The sequence below is a fragment of the Astatotilapia calliptera genome, chromosome 2 (assembly GCF_964374335.1).
Source record: "Astatotilapia calliptera chromosome 2, fAstCal68.1, whole genome shotgun sequence".
In the NCBI taxonomy this organism is placed as follows: domain Eukaryota; kingdom Metazoa; phylum Chordata; class Actinopteri; order Cichliformes; family Cichlidae; genus Astatotilapia; species Astatotilapia calliptera.
This window is the reverse complement of record NC_137423.1, coordinates 22,909,253-22,928,544: the sequence shown is the minus strand read 5'-3', so window position 1 is coordinate 22,928,544 and position 19,292 is coordinate 22,909,253. Positions and strand designations below refer to the sequence as shown.

Here is a 19,292-nt window from a genome sequence, read left to right as displayed (position 1 = left end):
GACGGCAGAAGTAAACCAGGAAACCAAAGTAAACTGACAAAACACTAAGAAACAAAACACTAAACGGTACTGAGACCAAAACCTAAACTATGACTGTGATGGAAAATAACCAGCAAATACTATGACTAAGACTAATGATGAATAACAGATGAAAATCATAACTAAGACCGAGGTCAAAATAAACAGAACCAGGCTAGAACTAGGGCAGAATAAACAGACGACCCGACAATGGCATGCAGAAAACAAAGGGCTTAAATACAGACATGAGGTGAATCAGGGGAAGTGGAAACATATGGGGAAACAGCTGACAGCCATAAACCTAATGACACGACCAGGAGAGAAAAGCTAAATACAATTAACAGAGAACACATGACATTGTCAGAATAAAACAGGAAATACTAAAACTAAACATGACAACACAACTTAACAGACCTAATACGTGATGAATAAATACCAAACCCCAAAACATAGAAAACCCAGGAACAATAACCAATAACTGCCTAAACTAAAGGCAAAATAGGAAATAACACAAAAACTAATAACATATCAAAAAATACAAAGAAAAACTCAGAGTGCTGGGTCGGAGTCCCAGCCTGTGACAACAGCCAAATGAAAGCAAGTAAGATGATGTTTTGTCAAATGTTTGTCTGAAACAGACAGAGGAGATGTAAACCTGATTTCAGCAGAACCTCATAAATAAGAAAGAAAAGCCTCAAAAGAGAAAATCATTAACATTAATATCCTGTAGCACTCATTGCTATATGCTATTAATAATGCCTCATATGGTGTTTTTGTTTTTTATTCAAAAATCTAATTTGGTCTCTAATTTGAAAGAGAGCCATTATAGTCATTTGAAATATAATAATGTATCTGTATCAGACACTGTATTACACTTCATATGTGGACTGGTGAAGTTTTGTGTTGAAACTGTGACAACTAGCTAGTGTTCATTAGTTCTGGCAACAATAAGCACAGCGAAATTGCTGTGTTTTTGAATGTAATGCCTTACGTTTTGGTTGGTGTACCAGTAGAGACAAGACTCTTTGAGGATAAACCAGTACTTCCTCCATTTTTGGGTGAAGTAGCCTTTAGCGTCCTTCTTTTTCCATAGCCAGCCTTCACAGTCACCGTGGCCGAGATCCTTACAGGAGATTCTCCTTCGACTGGCACTAGTGAGGGAACCTAGCGAGGGAGAAGAAAGACCAAGAATCCTGAAGGTCTGACAGTGAAAATAAGTACTCTGTGTGTGCTAACATGTAATCAGTATTTGAAGTTGCTAATGCTAACAAATGAAATTCAAATGTTAGGAGTCTATTCTTTATCTCTGGGAGAATTTTAATCCCTGTCATTATCTCACAGCGATGAGTGATCATGTCTGGAGTTTAGACACATTTTCAGGGTAAATCACGGGGGCCTCAAGTGCTCCCATGCATGCAGCACTGCAGTGTGTTACTGTGAAGATCCTACACTGGAAAATAAAACAGAAAAGTACCTACCTTTACTTCTCTTTTTGGTTTTCGTTCTTAGGGAGGTGTAATGGAAAGACTAGATGGGGGAAAAAGATATTAGAGAGAAAGTCTGTGGTTGTTTAATGGATGTACCACACAGCTAAGCGGCTAGCTCACACCGCAATGTTTAGCTGATTTTTTTCAAATTTTCATCAGGCACACTCCAAAGAGGATTACAGGCACAGGGCACAAGGCTAAACCTACCAGAGAGCAGGAAGTGACCTACAATCAGTAATAACCTGTGTGCCAAAGAGGTCAGGACTGCTCTTCTTTTAGACTTTTAGTAAATTAATAAAATACAAGTCTAACTCCAAAAAAGTTGGGATCTTGTATAAAATGTCAAAGTGGATTGGAGTGATTTGCAAGTCTCATAAAGGTATGTTTTAATCACCACAGAACATAGGAAACATATCAAATGTTTAAATTGAGCTATTTTGCTATCTAATGAAAAGTCTAAGGAGCTTGGAAAGAAAAGCGTCTGGATTTCTTTAAGTCGCTTGAAGACGTTTCACCTCTCATCCAAGAAGCTTCTTCGGTTCTAGGGTCAAATGGTGGAGAGTCCCAGATTTAAGCCCTGTGGGAGTGTCCCCTCCTCAAGAGGGACAATGGATGCCTTAATGATCCTCTACCTAATCACATGAGCCAAGGTGTGAAAACGGGTGTAGGTCACAAGCAGCCAAGGTTTCGGGTGAGCTCATTGTGAAACCTAACCCCACCCTATCATGTGATATCCTGAGGTCAGATGGCCCAGGATGTGAGTGGGCGTTAAGGCGTCTGGGGAAGGATCTCAGAACTGGATTATAGATGGCAGACAGTTGGTGTCGTAAGCCACCGCCTCTGTTCAAAGATGGTCGCTCACAGTGGACATAAATTGATTCTTTCAGTCCCTTTTGGATGTCAGTAGCTGTAAACCATGATTTGCATAGAGTAAAATGCAATTGTTTTATATATCTGTGCATTCCATCACCCGAGTCCAAGTTTGACACCAGTGGCTAGACTACCGCCTTGAGAATAAATGAGGTTTTTTTTGCTCTTTTAGTTTTGATCCTTGGATGTTTGTACAGCTGGCCAGAAGGCTGTGGCCCAAACTCTGAAGCTCAGAAGAGTTGGACTTTATCCATGCAGACCTTTGTCTGCATTCTCAGTCAAGCTCAGTCATGTATAGGTGTTTAAGGTCAGCCTGCTGCACCCAAATGATTTTTCCACAAGAGTTTTCTATATAAAAAAAACTGTAGATCAAAGAAGCTAATGCGTGTTTAGGTGATAGCATTAGTACTAACACAAATGAACAAGCCTAGCAGCTATTTGTTTGTCTGTTTACAGTCAAACAAGGTTAGTCACTGTACACGACAACTCATGTTGCTTTAGAGAAAAGACTGGGGCTAATGACTAAAGCAGCTCCCTGTGCCACAGTAGCCTAAAAATGGAAACCAATTCAACTTACCCGACTCTTATCTTTTTATTCAATTAAAGAAGTGCTAAATTGATTTAATCTCAGAAATCTCTCCTGCTCCTGTCTGGCTGTATGTTCAGCGATTAAGACATAATTGATCTCCGTGTAACAGCGAGATGCGGTTGCTAGGAGATTGTTGATGTAACTGTCACTTCATTAAAATGGTGCCAGAGTCAGAATCAGTATACTGAAGGCAGTGCTGCTTGAAAAATCCCATCATAATAAAGCATGTTAAGAAAATATAAAGCCAGTCCCCTTAGCACTGTTTTCCCCCTCACCTTCCTCATGGAGGCGGCTCCCGAGCTTCCTGAGCCCGAGTACCTGCAAGAAGGCACAGAGCTGAAAGTCAGCACAAATGACTCTCACAACCTCTTCCACCAATCACAAGCAAGCGGTGAAACCGCCAAGCAACCACGGACACAAACTCACCTGTCTGTTGTGTCTGCCCTCAGTGTGTCTGCACCTCTCTGAAAAATAAATAAAAATCATTAAATAACCTCTGAAACCTTCCATAATTCTGCACGCATATTTACACTGCACTGTATAAATGAATGAATAACAGCTAAAATGAAAACACCACAGTTATAAGACTCTATAACGTGAGGATCACAGCAAAGCTGAGGATCAAGACTCATCAGCGCTGCACTGCCTTTTTTTACTGAATTGTTTTATGTTGCAGTCAAGTCTGCAGGGAAACTATTTGTGGCTAACTGCAGTGTTACGAGAATTGCTCCCAATTATAACACCACAAACATAATGACCTGAAGGGGGAGAGTGTCCCAGTAATATAACAGATATATGCTCCTGAAAAGTGACATTTTGCATTATAAACCACTTTGTTGTAACCACTTTAAATATGTTTTGATCCTAAAAAATGTATACTTCCAGGCCACTAAAGTAGGATTTTGATTTTTTTTACTTAAGCAATGGGTTTGGGTCATAAGTATTTGGACAGTAATGCTAATTTTGTAATTTTGCTTCATGCACCACTGCAGAGGATTTTTAATGAAAATACCAAACAATTATTAAAGTGCAGACTTTGCCAGGCCTTTACTGCAGTTGTTGCCACTTTTCTCTTTGGCTGTCATTGATTGACTTGGTCATTGAAGGATGTCACATTTCTTGACCTTGTGAATCTCTTGGCTTTGCAGCACGCTCGCTATTTGCACCGTGAAGTGCTGCCTGATCAGTTTTGCAGCACTCGACTGAATATGAGGAGAGAGTGTGCAGCCCTGCGCACTTCACAATTCACCCCGTTGTTTCTATGAGACGTCACATCATCAATAAACACTAGTCTGGGTCACTGGTGTCCATACATGGCCATGACATAATATTGACTCCACCATGTTAGACGGAGGCTGTGGTCAAACTCTTTTAGATGTTCTCTTAGATGTGTAATCAGTGGTTTTCACCTTGGTGTTAAACCCTCCGTATTTCTATTCATGAATGCATCTCTTGATTGTAGACTTTGGCAATGACACACCTTCCTCCTCAAGAGGTTTCTTGACTTGGTTAGAGGTTGTGAAGCCAACCAAGTAAAGAAACCTCCAGTCTTTAGTTGTCTCCTGTGGTCTTTCTTGCTGAGTTTTCCAATGCATTCCTTATATTAAAGAATAACCAGATTGTACTAGAAGCTTTTTCCCATCTTCCTAAATAGTTTTTTTCAGCCCAATAAGGCCCTCCTTCATGTGCATTAACATCTCTTTGTACCTCATATTAAGAGTTCAGGGAAAAGCTACCAAATACCCCTTGAACACATAAGATCAATACTAATCTATAATTTGGCTAATTGTTTATGGAATAATGAAGGAAGATCATCTGGCAGCAAAACCCCTTGTCAGTGAATTGCCAAAATACTTTTAGGCCTCTGAAAATGCAGGTCTGCGTGGAAAAATGTCTGTAATTTTTGAACAGTTAATACAGTACTTTTGTAAAAAAAACCCTTGAAATAAAGTTGAAGGATACACTTCAACCACATTTAGCCTGTTGGATTTAAAATTCACCGAGGTGGTGTAGAGAGGCAAAATTACAAAAATTATGACAATGTCAAACACGTATGGACCTAACTATAAAAATCTAGTTGCAGCTCAGTGAATTCACTTGTGGTGTCCTTTAAAAACATCTATTTTTTAAAAATCCATTATCACAAAATATTCTTCTTAAACAAATGGGACTACTTGTGAAGCTTTCTGTGCTCAAGGGATCCTCAGATCCTGAGCCACAGTGCGACGAGATCATTAGGAGCATTTGTTGCTGGAGAGCAGGGGCTCAGTCGGGGTTTCATTATCTCATAATCCTTGCAGTCTTCCAGGAGATTTTGCAACACAAGTACTGTTGCACGTTCTTTTGCTAGCCTTATACACTGCACATCTTACAGTACATGATATGAAGAATACGTCACCTGTATGGGCAATCTAATGGCATGCAGTGTAAAAAATGTGCAAAAACTAAAAAACAAAACAAAACAAAAAATCTTCTAAATGTCTGCCGTTCAGTTTGTGTGACATTTGCCAAACTGTTGCTATGATAGAAACGAATCAGACAGAGGAAATGAGACAGACAAAACCCACGGGTCATTTAGGTTAGCATATGCTTGTTAGTGCAGGATGGTATACTTCATGTCCCACCAAACAGGTATGACTCACCACCGTGAGAAACACGCAGCCGAGAGGGTTAGAGAGGGCCGGTGTGAGCTAAGCTGTTAGCTTGCCGTGTGGTGTGTGTGCGTGTTTGTGTTTGCGTGCGTAGTGTTTTAAGCACAGTCTGTCAGTTGAGCTTGTAATTGGTCTAGCTGATGCTGAGTCATACACCTACTCACAGGGATACGTGCTCCTGTGTGTGCGCACGGGAGCGTGTGTGTTTATTCAGAATAAACTCCTATTTAGACCCAGGCGTGTCTGAGGAGATGGGGGATATTAGGATGAGTTAGGATGAGTCGTGAGATGGCTACCCTGCATACAAATGCCCTCCTTGTATGCTCGTTTGTTTTGCGCGTAGCCGCGTGCACGTGAGCTTGTTGCGCACGGGAGAAACATATGAGCTATGGAGGGGAGTGCTTCGGTGTCACTGTCTTTCCCGTCATGGGCGATGCTGACGGCCGTGCAATAACACTTATCATTGTCGCTCTCCTCTGTGTCCTCTACCTGACAAATGCACACAAACACAACCGACAGCATGTCAGAAGGTGCGAACACCGCGACCTGTCCTACAGCCACCGGCAGGTCCCTTCTCAGAGGCCCAGATGCCTCTGATGATAAGAACAAGCAATTGTAGTTATGACTTAATGCTTTTGATCAGCTTTGTGCCATGTTATTCACTAATAATAAAGCTTCCGCTACACTCAGTTTTCTGCTTCGCTTCTGAAACTCTTTTCTGTTTCTCCAAACTCTTGTTGCTTGTTGCTTATTTTCTGATCATTTTAGCACTTGATACTTAATTTCCAGACATATCTGATGTTTGATAATAAGGAGAAAGGTTTGGCTAGAAATACACAAGCATTAAAGTTAACAAAAATGAAGGTAACACGTCGGTGTTTTGTTTCAGTGCGTTTCTTAACCCTGTCTTAGAAAAACCTAGTCCTAAGACCAGTAAATCCTAACAATGGTGTAAACCAGGGGTGGGGGAACTCCAGGCCTCAAGGGCCGGTGTCCTGCAGGTTTTAGATGTGCCCTTGATCCAACACAGCTGATTTAAATGGATAGATTACCTCCTCAACATGTCTTGAAGTTCTCCAGAGGTCTGGTAATGAACTAATCATTTTATTCAGGTATGTTGACCCAGGGTGAGATCTAAAACCTGCAGGACACCGGCCCTGGTGTAAACCTTTAAATTGGTGTCTATCAGTAGTTTAGTGTTTAAAAATGGCTCAATAATCTTAAACAGCTGAGCACTGTAGTCTGAAAAAAGTTAGTAAAACAAAGTAAATAACATATTTATTAGGAAATGTTCAAACTTGAATAATACACTGATCAGGCATAATATTCTGACCACCTGCCTAATAATGTGTTGGTCAAGTCATGGACTCCACTAGACCCCTGAAATGGTGCTGTGGTGTCTGGCACCGTTGTTGTTAGCAACAGACTGTAAAAACCCTGTAGGGGCTTCATGGATCATGAAGGGTGGACCCACAGATGCTCGATTTGATTGAGATCGGTGGAATTTGGAGGCCAAGTCAACTCCTCAAACTCGTTGTGCTGAACTATTCCTGAACTATTCCTGCTTTGTGGCAGGGCGCCCTATCTTGCTGAAAGAGGCAACAGCCTTTAGGGAATACAGTTTCCATGAAAGGGTGTTTATGGTCTGCAACAATGCTCAGGTAGGTGGTACAGGTCAAAGTAACATCCACATGGATGGGAGGACCCAAGGTTTCCCAGCAGAACATTACTCCAAGCATCATCCTGCCTCCGCTGGCTCGTCTTCTTCCCACAGTGCATCCTGGTGCCAGGTGATCCTCAGGTAAGTGACGCACATGCACTTGGCCATCCACGAAATATAAAAGAAAACACGATTCATCATGTTTTTTCCATTTCTCTGTGGTCCAGTTCTGATGCTCACATGCTCTCACGTGTTGTTGTCTGTTGGACAACAACAAACTGTGATGCTCTGTGTGCACCTTTCTATCAGTACCAGGCCTTTCTCTTCCATGGTTAATGTCAGACATCAAATACATCTGGAAATTAATTATCAGGAAACAGAAAATCAAGAATCAAGTCAGAAATATAATTGCTTGTTACTTTTTGAACAATAATTGCTACTTTTGTCGATGATAGAGCAACTCTGGTTAGCAGTGAAGCAACGGAAGGCCTTAGGTTCGAATCCACTGGCCGGCTCGGGCCTGAGTTTCCTCCCCCAGTCCACAGATAAGTGGTGATTGTAACGTGGCCCTAGGTGTAGATGTGAGGATGAATGGTTTTCCATCTCTGTGTGCCTCTTGCTCCTTGCCAGCTTCGATAGGCTCCAGCACCACTTAATTTAGTTTTGAAAAGTTTATGTTTTCTTGAATGCAGGTTACTTTAACCCTGAAGCTCTTTGTGTTTTGAGCATGCTGATTTAAGATGTGTAAATGTGTTTTGGTTTCCTCTTCTTCAACTGACATTATCTTGATGACAGCACGTGTTGCTCCAAAAATTCTGTATACGTCCAGGATTAATGGTGCCTTCACAAATGTCATGCATTCATTAATGTCTACAAATGCCATCAGATGCTGGCTTTTGAATTTTGTGCTGACAGCAAAGTGGACTTCCCCTCTCTTTGGCTCCTTTATATGTTCTCCATATGACTATAAGGCTCTATCAAGAATGTCAGTCTAAATTGGTTTGACTATGGGACAGTTGTTTCACTTGGACACAGTCTGTTTTAAAATAGCTTGTGTCCTGATGAAGGTGGATAAAACTTACTCGCCCTGTATTTAAAGGCAACAATAAACGTTCAAAACTAATGTACTTACAGGCAAAGCTTCAGGTGGCTGGTCTAGGAGCAGGGTGGAGGACAGCATGGAGGGGCTGATGGGAAAACTAGGGCTGCTGGGATTACGGCTCTTACGCCTCGAGCGTCTGGTGGAATCCCGGCGGCTCTCTCTGCTCGGACCCTCGGGTTCTTCCTCGATCACCAGGATCTTGTCGTCACTAAGGTAGCGCAGGAGGGAGTTGTCTGAATCTGTATGGAAGAGGAGGGGGATTGAAGGGACATGGACATTAGATGATGGACAGGATCGATAGATTGGATGACAGTAAGAGGAAAACCACAGAGGGGGGGAGATAGCATATAAGAGCCAAAGGAGAAGCCCTGAGCAGAGCGGAAACAGACAAGACTGAATAGACCCTTACAGATAAAAACCCAACAGAAAAGGATAAAAGTGCCTCAGAGCTGTTGCATCTGATATGGCGCCACAGCTGGGGACATACATCTAATCTGTCTGCAGTGATTATGTTGATTTGGGAGGCACCACAACAACTAAATCTTGTTGGTCACAGAAAGTTTTATACTGCTTTGGCTCCACATAGACAATGCATCTTACCTAATTTGCTTCTTATCCGAACACTTAAATATTAGAAAACGAAAAAGTTACAGAGAGAACGAGAAGGAGAGGGAGAAGGGCAGAACCCCAACATTTGTATTGTGCTTTAATATTATTCATAGACTCTCTGATGGCAGAGTTGTGGATCCCCAGCTGAATACAAATTGAGTATTGCCGCAAAAAAAGGTGAAGCTGGGTAAAATCGGGAACATTGAAATATCCACATTTCCAGGGCAGCTGTATAAATGCAGTCGCTTTGCATTTATGTTCGTTTTTCACCCTGTCAGATACATACCTGGTAGATATGTATCCTCACACAACCACACCACCATGGATAACCAGAAGATGAGCTGAAATGTGTTGAGCTGAGTATGAAGCAAAGCACCAGTCTGAACAGTGTGTGTGAGGGCTGTGCTTTAGCACGTATAGGTGTTTGTGTGTGTGTACCTCGGCTCCCTCTCTTGCCCATGCTGGGTTCCTTGGCCTCGGCCATCCAGTTATATTCGGGAGGCATGGAAACGGGTCTGAGGTCACCTGGAAGTACCAATCATCAATCAGATAGTCTGCTATGGGGGAGGAACTGGAGGTGGGGTGTTTTGCAGGACGCAGCGACTAAGAGACAGAGTGGGACACAGCTGGTGGGGCAGACAGGTGGGAGCGAAGGTGTGTGCAGGTAGGGGGTTGGGCAGACTCTCGGGGGACTTACACAGCTTGCAAGGCGAGTGTCGAGTAAGGCCCCGTAATTAGGCTGAATTTATATTTTGTTGTCACTTAATTTCATTCGTATTTCAACAAAGCTTGACTGTGTCTTGAGTCACTCATTTCTTTATATTTTGCTTCCAAGGAGTCAGATTTTTGTGCAATTTTTAAAAGTGGCCTTGAGCAATAGTTCTCCAGCCTTTCTTGAGGTCTATCAAAGTTTTTCTTAGGACTTTGGCTGCTTTGTCAATCATTTGCAGTCCAGTACTGATACCTGAAAACGTGCGAGATCCTTCCTGCCGATGCCAAACAATGTTGGCCACAAATATTCTGTAAACAACACAACCCTGCTGGGTGACTCACGATGCCATCTCACAGCAGTGTGGGGCCAAGCTGGTGGCCATCATGAGGAGGAGGTCTCAGGCGTTTGTGCGTGTGTTCGGTTTATCCACAGCTACTGAGGCCCCCCTTTGTTAAATGAATAAACTGTTAAATTGCCACTATCTCAGACTTTAATCATCCAATCCAAGAAACGACACCAAACGAGAATCAGTAGCAGAATAAACTGTTTCCCCGTTTAAGGGTTAATAAACATGTTTCATAATGGTATAAGATTTATTGTCATCCACTGAAAAACCGTAGAAACTCAGCTATATTCAGCGGCAGGTATTCCAGGATGTGGCAGTTGAAAGCTGGGTTTATAGCTTTACATGTCACTTTGCACAACCTGTGCATAACAAGGCAAAAAACCACGAGGATGCTCCTGGTTGTGCTTGAAACCTTGAACTCTAACCGAACACAGCTAACAGTATCACAGGTCACTTTCTTTCACCAGTGATGACAGCTCAGTTTGAAGCAAAAATTTTATGTTTTCTTCCTACAAAAATCGAGGTCCACGGTGAGATCACAAAGTGCACAGTGCAGAAGAGACAAAACAAACATCGATCTAAAAATAGCAGCTGCACTGGAAGTGGCCCAGAGGTGCACGAGAAGATTACTTTGAAAGGGAAACTGATTAAATTCAAATCAGGCATGTTGTCTGTTCATAATGCCATGGTCCTGCAACTTCATTTAGCAATCCCCTCTCTTTGCCTTTGGAGGTATAGAAAATGCTAGCATATTCCACTATAGTATAGATATCCATGCTAGCATGTTAGCTGCTATTGACATTGCTAAAGTATATACTGTTGCACTCATGTCTGACATGACAGGTATTTTTTTAACCCATCATTTCTTTCTCAGCCACCATCCTGGTAAAGATTTGTCATGCTGTTTTGCCTGGCACAAAACGACACATGAAACATACGAGGACATTCTTGCATATGTAATCGCTAATATTAGTTTCATTTTGCCACTGTGCTCTCAGACTGCCTCGCTAAAGAGATGATAAAGTAATGTTGCCTTCTGACTCAGCTTCAATGACCCTCATCCTGCATGCCATATAGCTGTGCCTGAATAAACTCAGAGGAAGGGTGCATTACAGGAAGCTTTGGAAGTGATCTGGAACGAGGGTGGACACAGGTGGTGGGGCAGACAGGGAGCTGGAGACAGTTTATTTGGATTGACTGTTTGGCGTGTGATTTTGTTTTGCTTTTGGCACATGTGTCCGCCGGAAAATGACACAAAGGAGCAGAGCCATGAAGCGGGTGATGAACAAACATATAAGGAGGAGCTCTGAGAGCATGGTGAAAAGAAAAGGTGAGAGAGCTTGTGGGAGAAAGCATGATTTTTTTTTTCCATTACAAACACAGACCCAGAGCCATTCCTGCTCCATCCATGCCGCCTGGTCACGCTTGACCTCTTACCGTGGGTAGGGGTCTTATCTCGCCGACGAACCCCCGTATTGCGACCCCTGTCATAGTCAGGTCCCGGCGGTCCATCTCCTTCCAGCAAGGAGAAGTACTGACCGCTGTCCTGGTCCAGGTAGTAACTGACCGCCTCTGAACCTTTAGAGCCCGACTGGGAGCTAACGCTGTAGCGGCTGATGTCGTCACATGACATCAGACCCATCTCCTCCCTGGGGAGAGACAGCACAGCTTGTCATCACCGCTGTCATGAGTGTACTCATCATCGTTGTATCATAATAATCAATGTAATGGTCATCATCAGACATCTGCCTGTGTGTGAGGCTGACCTGGTGCTATAGAGTCCGGAAACAGGAGAGAGGATATAGACGTCCTGCATGCTGGGGGCATCCATTTTGGACATGCCCAAAGTTCCACCGGGTGTAGGTGAGGTGCTGGTGGGGCTGGTCGGGACCGGCTGAAGAGAGAGAACAGAAGAACAGAGAGAAAGGACGAGTCTTTAATGGGAGGATGGTGAGGGATCTCAGAGCACAACCTGCAGTAAGTGAGCATTAGAGCTTTCCCTGCTTCACAGAAAAACAAACAAGCACACAGTTTACGGTCCTACAAGGGAATGGAGCCTTTTATTTGTGATATCCTGCTCGCGCTGCACCTGGCATTTGTTTTAAGAGCGAATCACAAACAAGAGCGTTATCTCCACACCGCTGTCATGTCGCCTATGTTGTTTTTCCCTTTTTAAATACCTGCCTACCCCAAGTTCAGTCACTTCACCACCCTGTCATTTTGTCTCAAGCCTCTTCGTTCACACAGGCCTCTCCACGTCTGTTCCCATGACAACCCCTCCTTCTCCCATGCTCTCTTTGCTCTTCCTCGGTTCTCACCCCTCTGTAAACCCCTCCCTGCATCCCGTGCCACAAGAAAAAGCGGGGACAGAGGGAAAGTAGTGTAGCCTCCTACCTATGCTTGACTCAAGGACACCCATTTGTTACGGAGTCCTCCGTGAGGAGAGGATGCCTCACCTCTGATGTCACTGCGACTCAGTCCAAGTTTATAAACAAATTATATTAATTCTCAGACAAAACAGTCGGGGGTGGCAAATGCTTAGCTCGTGCCGCCACCCCTCCACCCCTGAGGAAGAGGCTTACAGATTTAGAAAAATGAAGTGTTTTACTGTCAGAGGAGTACGCTCCATTTTAGACGGAGACGACACAAGTGAAGACAGATAAACAGATATGAAGCCTGAGCAACGGCAAAGTGGGCAGTGCTCCCATTACGAAAGCCCGTGGTTTCATCATTTCATCAGCAGCGTATTAATCAAATTCATTTCATATTCCAAACTTTCCATCCTCTCCTCTCCCCTCTCTCTCCCTCGCCTCTATCCCCCAGGCTGCCTCTGTCTTCCTCTTCTCTCTCCCGCACAGCCCTCCACTCATAAAGGCAGCTTACAGTAAGACGGCTTCACGATAAATAATGAAGGCGAGCTGGGAAGAGAACGACATGAGAGAGCAAATGAAATAGGACAAAGAGAGAAAGGGAAAGAGTGCTAGAGAGTGAGAGAGAGCATGAGAGACAAAGAGGGAAAGAGGTGGGGGAGCTGTGCAGTTTGGTGACTCGAACTGAGTCTGAAAACAGTAATTTAGTGATTACAGCCCACTGCTCCCTGCAAGGGAAAGGGATTGGGGGTAGAAGTAGGGAGAGATGGGAGTAACACAGCAGGAGAAATTCTAGTCTGTTAAAACAACACTTAAAGCATTTGACCCCCGCTGTGTCCACTCTAGACTACCTAAGAATCTACCACTAAAACCTTTCCCAGACCAATTTTCCTAGCCCCCCCCACACACACACACACACACACACGACAAAGTAAAGGCCTTAAACGCTTAAGAATGTTTCAAAAAAGGGGAGTTATTAAATTGAATGTTTTACCATTCCTTGGATTCTTTTACTGAGTTAAGTTCAGTGAGCCTGTAATTTTCAAGTCACAATAGGCCTTATCCACTGCAGACAATTTGGTGTGTTAGAGTATAAAAAGCGTCCATGTTTCACAGGAAGCCATGCCGTTTATCGTTCATCCGGATGTCAAACACTGCTGCACTGCCTGATATGTCAGAGTGTCGTTTCCTGCCTGTTCCTTGGTTGTAGACAAGTTTTTTTAAAAAGTGCTAATATAGTAAAATGCGACACCAAGCAGTCCTTTACAGTGAGACTGTGGAACTGGCCCAAAACAGGTGACGCCCACACTGGCACAAAAAGACACCTTGTGTGTAATTTCTGATATTACACACTTTAATGAAATGGCAGTATTTGACCCGGCTGAAATATCAGGAAAGTCACCTTTGGTGTATCAAAATAACAACATAATGCCATTGAATAAAGCTATGTAACGCCATATTCAACTCAATTCAGTTTTATTTATATAGATACTTCATATTGTGGGGTAAAGATCCTACAATAAAAAATGGCCTGTATTTGTATAGTGCTTTACTAGTCCCTAAGGACCCCAAAGCGCTTTACACATCCAGTCATTCACACACTGGTGATGGCAAGCTACGTTGTAGCCACAGCCACCCTGGGGCGCACTGACAGAGGCAAGGCTGCCGGACACTGGCGCCACCGGGCCCTCTGATCACCACCAGTAGGCAACAGGTGAAGTGTCTTGCCCAAGGACACAACGACCGAAACTATCCAAGCCGGGGCTTGAACCGGCAACCTTCCGATTACAAGGCAAACTCTTGAGCCACGATCGCCCCAGAGAGAAAACCCTAACAATCATATGACCCTCTATGAGCAAACACTTGGCAAAAGGAAAAAACTCCCTTTTAACAGGAAGAAACCTCCAGCAGAACCAGGCTCCCGGAGAGAGGACAGTTTAGATCTGCACTAACATTTCTGTTCGATCAGCACAATAAACATGTTTTGACTAGAACTAAACTGTCATCACACCTTCACATTTTCCACATGATGTGTAAATATCACACAAGTAATTTGTGTTCTTGATAACAATCAGTATGTTGACATACGTGAAATGTGCAGCAATTCTTTCACACCCGATAAACGTTAACATGAGGGTTCCCGATGGTTAGGGACAAATGCAATCGCATGGCAAGATGCTGTAAACAGACCAAACTTCAGTCACGAGAACAACTGAGCAACAACATGGGAATAGAGCAGCTGCAAGAGAATTGAACATTAATGAATCAATGATAGGGAAGTGGAGGAAGCAAGAAAAATGAGTTGAGTAAAGTTTGACTTATCTGACTGTTTTGTTTTGCTTAACGCGCCTTATAATCCGGTGCTCCTTATGGTCCGAAAAATACAGTACTAATCTAAACTTAAACTCAGCTATAACATTTACAGACAAATCTAAAATGTGCTGAAATAATAAACATTCAATCATAAGCACAGAAGTTATAAGCTACAGTGACTGATAAATAATGATAAATAAGCCATACTGTGACCCAGAGGGACACTCATGTCCACTTCATTATAGAAACCTGTTCAGCTGGTTGTTAATGCAAAAATCTATCTATCAGCCAATCACATGGCAGCAACTCAATGCATTTAGGAATTAGGCATGGTCAAGGTGCCCCGCTGAAGTTCAAATCAAGCATCAGAATGGGAAAGAAAAGTGATTTAAGTGACATTGAACCTGGCATGGCTGTTTATGCTACTCAAATAATCTCTTGTATACAACCAAGTTATACAGCAGAGCATCTCTGAACGCACAACACGTCGAGCATTGAAGCAGATGCCACTCTTTCAGCTAAGAACAAGCTATTGAGACTACAAATTGCACAGGCTCCCCAAACCTGGATAATTGAAGTTTGGAAAAATGCAGCCGGGTCTCATGAGTCTTGATTTCTGCTGCAACACTCGGAGTGGCAGGGACAGAATTTGGTGTGAAACAATGAGAAAACATGGATCCATCCTGCCTTGCATCAATGGTTCAGGCAGCTCATGGTTTAATAATATGAGAGATATTCTCCTGGCCCCTAACTATCAACTGAGCATTGTTTAAATGTCACAGCCCTATTTGAGGATTCTTGCTGACCATGTCTATCCCTTTGTGACAACAGTGTACCCATCTCCTGATGGCTGGATAACCCACCGTGTCAAAAAGCTCAAATGGATCCGTTTTTTGGGGGGATGCGGCGGACAGGATGTGCAAGAATCTGCTGCAAATGTTTTAAGCTATCATGTCAGTATGGCCCAATATCCCCCCCAGTATTAGCAAAGTGTACATAATGAAGTGGCCAGTGACTATATTTAAAGCAAGCCCATGTGGAAAAAATAGAAATGGCATATACCGATGTGTCAAATTAACAGTGTGACATTTGGAGAAATGTAATTATTTGCTTTAATGCCTCTAGTTAGATGAAGAGATTGATACCACTCATATGACTGCACTGAGTATGAAACTAGGAGCTGAAAACACCACACAGCACAATAACAGACCAAAAGAACGACTTGTGATTATTAAAAAAATAATAGAAATCAATAACTTCCCTCGCACTCAGCTAGCCAATCAATTAAGAGCTTCACTGCCAATACATGTTGCTCAAAATAGCAGGTTTTTATCAAGAGTAATGGTTTATATGTCTGAGCATGTAACAGGTTTGTGAAAGCAGGGTCACAGGCAACGTGTGGCGCATGTGTGACCTGTGACGTGGATGCTCTCAGTAACACATACATGTTGCAGCAGCCCAGAAGACATTCATGCAAGAATGCACGCATGCGGTATGCATCATCACGGTAATCCTCGTGTTCTCTTTTAAAACCCTTTCACATGTAATGACAGTGAATCATCAAATTGCTTTTACTCCTTCCTGCTGCTCACAAACCGGCACACACATAGAAAGAACGAGAGAGAGAGCAAAGGAGAGAGATATGTCATTATTTAGTAGAATAAAAGACGTTGCCATGGAAGGATTTTGGGAGCTTGGAATCACATGATAACATGCCGAGATAAATTGTTTCCTTTGTGGATTCAGTTATAATCCAGCTGTACATTTGCCACATTTCAGCTAAACTTCGCAGCCCTTACAATTCATCCTCCAAAATTGAGCTCAGAGGTGCGAGTGCGCATGTCTTCTCTATGTGTGTTTGATTTGGAAGCGTGCATGTACAGTAATGCATCCAAAAACCAGCGCTTACACAGTGAAGTGACCCAGTTCCCTCGCCTCTCAAAGGAGCAACGGGTCCGATGACGGGGAATCATCTCTCCGCATGCATGCACAAACACATACAGTAACACACTTGCTCCGACACCCAGATGGACAAGCGTGCATGCGGCCAAGCTCAGCAATGTGCGCACACCCACCTCTCTCCACCGCGCGCACACACACACGCTCACACACAAACAGGCTGTTTAGCAAGATATTTTGGATTCAGTGAATTATCTACAGTATTTGCTGAGTAGCAGCTCTTGTTTCAGAGCCAGTGGAGCTGCCTGTAGTTGCTTATGAATAATTAAGAGATCCAGTCTTTCTGAGAGAGAACAAAACTAAAACACTCCTTTCTTCTCTTCTCCAGCAGATATCTCTGCGCTCTGATCTGGGCCCCTCATGGCGCGTTTATGTCTAAGCAGTCCATCAGAGTAGAATTCCCACAATCCCCTGCTATTGCATAAATATAACAATAGGCTCCTGATGACAACTCGGGGGCCGTGATAACAAGGCAGCAACCTGGAAACGAGAAGAGTCTTTTACCTTGTTATGATCTTTCACCTTGTGGTGATGAAGTTGAGCGCTATTGCACATCGCTACCCAGAAGCTGCAAGTTCTGCATAAATATACACTTGCATGCATGCCACCTAATAATGCAGTTATATGCTCACAGAAAGCACAGAATAAAAAAGGAGCATACGAAAAAATAAAAACAAACAAAAAAACCCTCAAAAAGCTAAAGAGCAGCTGAACAGAGATCAAAGCATACATGTAGCATGTAAATGAATTAGCCTGATGCTGAGATAAAAATAGCAGTGCAACACAGGATCTTGACAAAACATTTGGCGCTTCAGAGAGCACTCAGGCAGCATCAGACTAGCCCTCGCCTCACCCCTCCGTCCGTCTCGGCACAGCTCGTTCTTTCTGTGTGCCTAAATTGCTCAGTGATATTTCTGGGCGGCGAGTGACAGATTAACAAAGTATTTGCCCTTAAGTGAAATGTGTACACCCACTACGAGCTGCGAGACTTCAAACAGGCGTTCCACCTTTAAGATCTACAGTACATTAAAAATTTACTCGTCTTTGACAACGAGACGATCTCTGGGGCAAAGGTTGAATGAATCGGGACTAAAGTCTCAATAAATCTGAATGTGAGCAGGAGGGGAGTGGGATGGGGACCCCTCGGATTACCTTTTGTTGCCTAAACTCTTTCTCTCCAGCATAAAACTTTAGGCCACGTTGCGCTATTTACATCCTTTACACAAGATCGAAATAAAGTGCAGATTTAATTAGGTAGTTTACTCTCCACTGCTATGATTTTTTAGCATTATTGCTGTTTAACAAAAAAAAAGCAAGCCTTCTGTATGCCTAAATTCTCTTCAGGTTGAGCATTAGCTGCCTACGCATTTGTGAATGGCTTTGAACGCTGCCAGCAGTGTGGCAAATGGTAAAAAAGATTTCTTAAATGCTCAACGGAAGGACTGATACAAGGTCAATCAGGGAATAAGTTTCTTTTAAAACAATATTCGTTTAAAATGCCAGGAGCAGAATGCAGAGTGTGGGCAGTAAAAGCAAGAGTGAGAGTGAGTCAAAGATGGAAGTACTACACAGGTTACTACATGTGAATTTACACTGTAGCTGTCGAGTGTGCTGATAAGGATGCATGAGACTAAACAGAAGGGGAGTAATACAAGTAATACAAGTTTCTGACATCTCCGTTCACATTTTAGTCACAGTAATTCTTCAAACTGAGTCTGACCGTTTGTCCGGTCAGCATGCGAGACATTAATGCGTCTGTGAGTTGTGCTGGTGTTTACCTGCAGGCCCAGTGGTTTCCAGCGGACGTTCCTGAGCAGAGCTGGTGTGGAGCTCAGGGTGTTCTGGGGCCTTTTCTTCAGCGTGAGGATGACTCCACATGGGTCCTCTCTTAGAGCATTCACCAGGTTCTTCAGTTGCCAGCCCACCTGAGAAACACACATACCAGGCTCCCGAAACGACTGCTGCAAACTGCTACACAATGAATCAGGCTCATCTGAATCTGTTGTGGAAAACCACCATGCACAGCAGCAGATATAGGACTGACTGCTGCTGCAAACCACCACACACATGCTTTTGATACTGCTTGTCCAAAAGAGTGTATGTTTCTAGGACATATTATACATTTTTTTTTCCAGACAGAGAGTAATAATAGTATGAAAGAAATTATTAGAAAAGCCACTGGAGCAGCTCTAGTATACAGCTTAGACAAACCAGCATCCTGTGAGGAACTTCTGTTTTAAATGTCCAATAGATAGATATCATCACTGCCAGCCAGTTCCATTCATGTTATACACAAATATTCCCTACAAAGATAGAATTATCTAACATGCTAACTTCATACCTACCTAAATAGTACCTGCTAGCTTTCAAAATATCACCTGCTTTCACTCTCTGGTATGTCTGTCTTGTAAGATTTGTTAATGTGATTGGTCAAAATTGGTTAGTTAACACGCAGTGATGGACAGCTAAGTTTATTTTTCACTAGTGCCTGGCCTTATCCGAAAACTTTCCAAGCATGATTTCCAGCCAAGTTGACTTTCAGTCCGTTTTCTTCTGCACTCAGTGTCACAGGGTTGCTGTAGCCTATGCCAGCTGTCATAAGGCAAA

The 19,292-nt window shown here is 43.1% G+C and overlaps 1 protein-coding gene across 7 annotated transcripts in view; it reads right to left on the bottom strand.

Annotated features, from left to right (window-relative positions):
- Positions 1-19,292, bottom strand: part of LOC113033954 (connector enhancer of kinase suppressor of ras 2) — a 66,961-nt gene that overhangs the window by 14,710 nt on the left and 32,959 nt on the right. For all 7 annotated transcript variants that reach the window (XR_013900852.1, XM_080287562.1, XM_080287559.1 and 4 more), the window contains exons 9-17: positions 18,464-18,610; positions 11,811-11,938; positions 11,482-11,693; positions 9,425-9,511; positions 8,408-8,616; positions 3,391-3,428; positions 3,240-3,282; positions 1,497-1,545; positions 1,010-1,182 (exon numbers count right to left, since the gene is read on the bottom strand). Coding sequence is in view for 6 of the 7 variants with exons in the window: in XM_080287562.1 (XP_080143688.1) it covers positions 1,010-1,182; positions 1,497-1,545; positions 3,240-3,282; positions 3,391-3,428; positions 8,408-8,616; positions 9,425-9,511; positions 11,482-11,693; positions 11,811-11,938; positions 18,464-18,610 (1,086 nt within the window). In the remaining variant the exon portion in view is untranslated. The remainder of the gene's footprint in view (positions 1-1,009; positions 1,183-1,496; positions 1,546-3,239; positions 3,283-3,390; positions 3,429-8,407; positions 8,617-9,424; positions 9,512-11,481; positions 11,694-11,810; positions 11,939-18,463; positions 18,611-19,292) is intronic.